The sequence below is a fragment of the Colobus angolensis genome, unplaced genomic scaffold, assembly GCF_000951035.1.
Source record: "Colobus angolensis palliatus isolate OR3802 unplaced genomic scaffold, Cang.pa_1.0 Scaffold125, whole genome shotgun sequence".
Taxonomy (NCBI): Eukaryota; Metazoa; Chordata; class Mammalia; order Primates; family Cercopithecidae; genus Colobus; species Colobus angolensis.
In genome coordinates this window covers 3,089,805-3,096,088 of record NW_012113697.1, presented here as the reverse complement: position 1 = coordinate 3,096,088, position 6,284 = coordinate 3,089,805, and the positions used below count along the sequence as shown (strand labels likewise).

Here is a 6,284-nt window from a genome sequence, read left to right as displayed (position 1 = left end):
TTAGCCAGGATGGTCTCCAACTCCTGACCTCGTGATCCACCCGCCTCGGCCTCCCAAAGTACAGGGATTACAGGCGTGAGCCACTGCGCCCAGCCCTTTAGTGGTGATTTCTGAGATTTTAGTGCACCCATCACCTGAGCAGTGTACACTGTAGGCAATATGTAATCTTTAATCCCTCACCCCACTCCCAATCTTCTCTCAGTCCCGGGATTCCATTACATAATCTTATGCCTCTGCATCCTCATAGCTTAGCTCCCACTTATAAGTGAGAACACATGATATTTGGTTTTCCATTCCTGAGTTACTTCACTTAGAATAATGGCCTGCAGCTCCATCCAAATTGTTGCAAAAGACATTATTTCATTCCTTCTTATGGCTGAGTAGCATTACATGTTGTATATGTACTACATTTTCTTTATCCACTTGTTAGTTGATGGGCACTTAAGTTGGGTCCATATCTTTGTACTTGCAAATTGTGCTTCTATAAACACCAGCGTCGTATCTCACAGTACACAGGCTGCTCTCTCTTCAGTTAACTAGATGCCTGGTAATCATGTGGCCTTCTTCATAATGTTTGATCCCAAATAACTTTTTTTTTTTTTCTTTTGAGACGGAGTTTCACTCTTGCTGCCCAGGCTGGAGTGCGATGGTGCGATCTCGGCTCATTGCAACCTCCACCTCCCAGGTTCAAGTGATTCTCCTGCCTCAGCTTCCCCAGTAGCTCGGATTACAGGTGTGCACCACCATGCCTGGCTAATTTTGTATTTTTAGTAAAGACAGGGTTTCTCCATGTTGGTCAGGCTGGTCTTGAACTCCTGGCCTTAGGTGATCGGCCTGCCTCGGCCTCCCAAAGTGCTGGGATTACAGGCATAAGCCACCGTGCCTGGCCTCTCCCAAATAACTTCTAACTGATTTGGGAACACGTTTTCTCAGCTCGAGTGCCACCACTTAATGAATGTTAAAATGACTCTTATGGGATTTAAAAAAGATTGTAAATTGAAGTAAAAATCAATGATATAGTAATAGTTGTATGGTCTAATGGATGATAGACACTTCAGTTTCTCAGTAAGTCTCTCCCACTGAACCACAAGAGCTTAAACCCATCTGAAAATTCACTCAGCTCAACAGGTTTGAAATTATGTGACTATCGATGCATTTTGTTCATTGCAGGGGAAGGAGGAGGAGATGAGTCCCATTATTTCTAAAGCTGAGTATAAAGAGAAATGTTATTCATATTTCTATCACAGTATTTAAATTTTGCATAATTCAAATTAGCAGTGCGGCACGGTGGCTCACACCTGTAGTCCCAGCACTTTGGGAGGCCAAGGTGGGCGGATCACCTGAGGTCATGAGTTCGAGACCAGCCTGGCCAACATGGTGAAACCTCGTCTCTACCAAAAAAGCAAAAATTAGCCAGACGTGATGGTGCGTGCCTGTAGTCCCAGCTATTCGGGAGGCTGAGGCAGGAGAGTCGAATGGCTTGAACCCGGGAGGCGGTAGTGGCAGTGACCCGAGATCGCAATCACTGCACTCTAGCCTGGTCGACAGAGCGAGACTCTGTCTCAAAACAAAACAAAACAATTAGCAAAGCCTTCAACCTCACTGTAGTAGAAAGTATGATAGAAGCCCAGGAGATGAACAGATCACTTTCAATGAAAAGGGTGATTCTTACAGACACCCAGCTGGTCCCGGCAGGCTGGTTGTAGAAGAGCCATCATTTTTTTCTGCTTGGTCAACAAACACACACAACCTTAGTATCCCCTGGGCTCAAAAAGAGAATAGTAGTAGTAGCCTTTACCCCACACTATCCAGAGTAAATGATCCGATTTCAGTACCTTCTGGAATGTGCTAAGGCAACACGGAGATAAAAAGCTCTCGGACCCCCGTCTTAGCTGCGGGACCCTGCCAGGGCTGCAGCTCCCATCCTCTCCAGACAAGGCAAGCCCCAGAATGAGGTGACAACAGCAGCTGATCTGGAGCAAGCCAGAGCAGAGCTGGTTTCGGGAGCCCTGCAGAAACTCTCCATGGACAGAAGACTGATTAATTAACTAGAATGCTAATCGATTAGTAAGCAGGGAGAAACGGAGCCACCAAACACACAGAAATACTGTGGTCACTATTCATTAGTCGCCAGGAAGAAGTCTCTTTGGAAAACAAAAGAGCCTTTGGGGGTGCACTGCGCTGAGTCCAAGCGAGTTGTAAGCTCCCTTGGGTAAGGTCACATTCAGATGTGTAGCTTGTGGTTAAAGTGGAGAAGCTGCCAAGTCAGAATATGCCTGCCAGCTGTTCAGGAGCCCCCTCTTCTGGACACCGGTGGTAACACACTTTTCTTCCAATGTTCCCCCAAATCCTTGATCACTTGCGGTCATGACATCCATGTTCTTCATTTCAACCTTCTGTAATAAAGTCAGGGTTTGAAAATTCCTTTTTTTTTGCTTTTTTTTTTTGTGAGGGGGAGTCTCGCTCTGTCACCCAGACTGGAGCGGAGTGGCGCAATCTCAGCTTACTGCAACCTCCGCCTCCTGGGTTCAAACTATTCTCCTGCCTCAGCCTCCCAAGTAGCTGAGACTACAGGCATCCACCACCACGCCCAGCTAATTTTTTCTATTTTTACCAGAGATAGGGTTTCACCATGTTGACCAGGCTGGTCTGGAACTCATGACCTCAAGTGATCCACTCACCTCCACCTCCCAAAGTGCTGGGATTAGAGGCGTGAGCCACTGCGCCCAGCCTGAAAATTACTTTTATTAAACCTGATAACAGGATGGACCCATTCCTTCCTAAATACAAAAGTCTTTTATTTCTGGAGCAGGTTATAGACAGAATTACCTGTTCATTGACTACCTGTTATTATTTCAATATTATCTTTTATAGTCTTTATACTGATTAGTGAGAGAAAAAGTAAAGAATATTTTCTCCAACTTGCAGATGAGGAAACTGAGATGTATTAAAGTTAAGTGATTGTACCACTTTCAAACATTTGTCTTATCTTCCAAGACTGTACCCTTAACTTCCTGATTCAGTGTGTCCGAATCATGCAATACATGCTTTGGGTTCCAACTCTGGGAAGTGTTCCAGTAGGTGGATAACCCTTCCCATAATAAGTAAAGTATCCTTATTTCAAAAGGTGTTACTTCCTGATCTTTCATTGGTATTTGGCAGGCAGGCGAGAGGGTGTTAAGCAGGCAGATAGGCAGGGTTTATCTTACTTTCAGTCCAAAGCAACAAATAACCACATTCTAGACTTTCAAAGAAAATCTTAGTTTCATCTAAGTTTATGTCATTAATAAGTCAACTTATTAAGTGTTTAACTAAAGGTGACTGCCCATATGCATATGAACGTTCTTTTGTTGTTGTTGTTATTTTGTTTTGAGATGGAGTTTCACTCTTGTTGCCCAGGCTGGGGTGTAGTGGCGTCATCTCATCTCACTGCAACCTCTGCCTCCCAGGTTCAAGCAATTCTCCTGCCTCAGTTTCCTGAGTAGCTGGGATTACAGGCACCCGCCACCACGCCCGGCTAATTTTTGTATTTTTAGTAGAGATGGAGTTTCACCATGTTGGTCAGGCTGGTGTTTAACTCATGACCTCAAGTGATCCACCCACCTCATCCTCCCAAAGTGTTGGCATTACCGGTATGAGCCATCGCGCCCAGCCACGAAAGAACTTCATACAAATAGTCTCAAGATCAGAAGGCAGCCTTTGTTAGGCCATCAGTTGGTTTTAGGTTAGGAGAATGCACTCATTGAAAGACAGGATTACATTTTGCTGTACTCCAGAAAGGAAAAATTCTGGAGCTGCTTCTAAGATTCAACTTTCCCTGTCTAAGGAGTGTCCTTCCAGTGTGATACATTTGCAGTGACTTTGTTCATTCGCAACGTTAGTGTTCTAGGAGCTCTGTGTACATCATGCCTTTGCTATATTGTATTTCTGAGATTCAAGAATGGCCATCAGACAAAACTGCCTCACAATGTGTCCGTGATGCAAAGTCATTCTCAGTCATGGCCTAAAGCACTTGCCATTGCCTCATCCTCTTTGCAGTCCAAATCCTTGGGTGACAGTAAGAACCGCCACAAAAAGCCCAAGGACCCCAAGCCAAAGGTGAAGAAGCTGAAATATCACCAGTACATTCCCCCAGACCAGAAGGCAGAGAAGTCCCCTCCACCAATGGACTCAGCCTACGCTCGGCTGCTACAGCAACAGCAGCTGTTCCTGCAGCTCCAAATCCTCAGCCAGCAGCAGCAGCAGCAGCAGCAGCAGCAACACCGATTCAGCTACCCAGGGATGCACCAAGCTCAGCTTAAGTAAGTCCAGCAAGCCTGGGAGGGTGGCTGTAGGCAGAGGTTGAGAATGGCGTCTGTTAATATCTATCTGAGGTACATGGGACCAGCACCGTGGGGCCTAGCAAGTCCTGTATTGCACCATTTCCTCATCCAGTATGTTTGGAAGGTGATTCAATTTAGAAACTGTGCACACCTTTTCAGAGCCATAAGACTGGGAGGAAGCGAATCCAGGGCCCTCTTTATCTGCAGATGGATTCCAAACCCTCAGTGGATACCTAAAACCTCAGATAGTACTGAACTCTACGTATACTATATTTTCTCAGGCATACATATCCATGATAAGGTTTCATTTATAAATTAGGCACAGCGAGAGATTAACAATAATAGCTAGCAACAATATAGAACAAGTATAGCAAGACACTACAATAAAAAGTATGTGGATGTGGTGGTTTCTCTCTCAGAATAACTTACTGTACTGTACACGTCTATTTTTGAACCACAGTTGACCCTCAGGTAACTGAAATCTTATAAAGTGAAACCGCCGATAACGGGTGGACTTCTATAAATCAGTGCCCTTGGTAAGGGGCCCCTTTGGGAAAAAGGAAAGGATTAGCACTTTCAAATTGGACTGTGGAATGTCTAAGAATGTGATATTGGCATTATGAGCAATTCCGATGCACTTCTGCTTTTGGAAAGAACATTGCTGGGCAGTGGAGAGACACCCTCAAAGACTGACTCTTGAGCCCAGGTTGTGTGACCACATCGCTACGTCACCTTTTAAATCGTCAATATCCCCACATGTAAAGTTGAGATATGGATTCCCCTTGTCATCCTCAGACTATGCTAGCAATTACGCCAAGCACTAAACACAACCAAACTTCGCCAGGTGTGTTTGGCCTCCCCAGGACAGTGCATCAGCTGAATCACAGGTGGATATGTCCCCTCTCGTGTGCCACAGTCCCCACCACTCCCTCTTATCTCCCTAAACAAAGTTCAGATGTCACACACCACTTGCCATCTAGCCAGCCCTGTTGTTTTTCCTCACCCTGCTCTCTTCTGCTGGTTTATTACATGCGTGACCCTTGCAGGCAATCACTTTGGGATCCGATCTAAATGCAAGTTATACCACCAATATTTGATTGTACCTGAACTGCCTCTTTGTTTGTCTTTTAGAGAACCAAATGAACAGATGGTCAGAAATCCAAACTCTTCTTCAACGCCACTGAGCAATACCCCCTTGTCTCCTGTCAAGAACAGTTTTTCTGGACAAACTGGTGTCTCTTCTTTCAAACCCGGCCCACTCCCGCCTAACCTGGATGATCTGAAGGTATAGGATTTGACATGAGTTTCTTTCTTTTTTTAAGGAAATACAACAGTATGTTGTTAACAGCACCATGACCAACTGGTATCTGGAGTAAGAGAGTGGGAGGGGAAGAGGACTACAGGAAACGCTGAAGGAGGTGACAGAATTTATCCTGCTGTGGTTGAACACCCCAGTTGACTAGCCCATTTTACGCAGCCGTGACAGGATACCGGAAACTGGGAAATTTGTGAAGAAAAGGAATTTATTTCTCACAGTTCTAGGGCTGAGAAGTCCAAGGACATGGCACCAGTATCTGGCGAATGCCACCCCGTGGTAAAAGGGCAGATGCTGGAAGGGCAAGAGCATTTGAGATAGAGGGAAAAGACACATGTTATGTTTATTTTACCACAGTAAAAAAAATAATTCTTAAGTAGGCTATTTCTAGATAAGAGTAAGACAGGAGACCGGTAAGACAGGAGATGCCTTAGTCACAGAGAAACATGATCCAGATACGATAGTGCCATCTGTCAGACCCCTCAAAACCCACTTTTGGGAGGCTGAGGCAGGTGGATCCCTCTAGATACCCATGCTCAGAATCATTGGCTGGTGAGAGTTATAATAATTAGTATAGGTATAAAGAGATGATGATGATGAAGACGATGGTGCCTATCAATTTTTTCTTTTTCTTTTTTTTTTTTTTT

At 44.8% G+C, this 6,284-nt stretch overlaps 1 protein-coding gene across 1 annotated transcript in view; it reads left to right on the top strand.

The window, feature by feature from the left end:
• MYOCD (myocardin) overlaps positions 1-6,284 on the top strand; it is a 96,265-nt gene that overhangs the window by 73,071 nt on the left and 16,910 nt on the right. The window contains exons 8-9 of the mRNA XM_011933291.1: positions 4,039-4,301; positions 5,454-5,607. Of these exons, the coding sequence (XP_011788681.1) occupies positions 4,039-4,301; positions 5,454-5,607 (417 nt within the window). The remainder of the gene's footprint in view (positions 1-4,038; positions 4,302-5,453; positions 5,608-6,284) is intronic.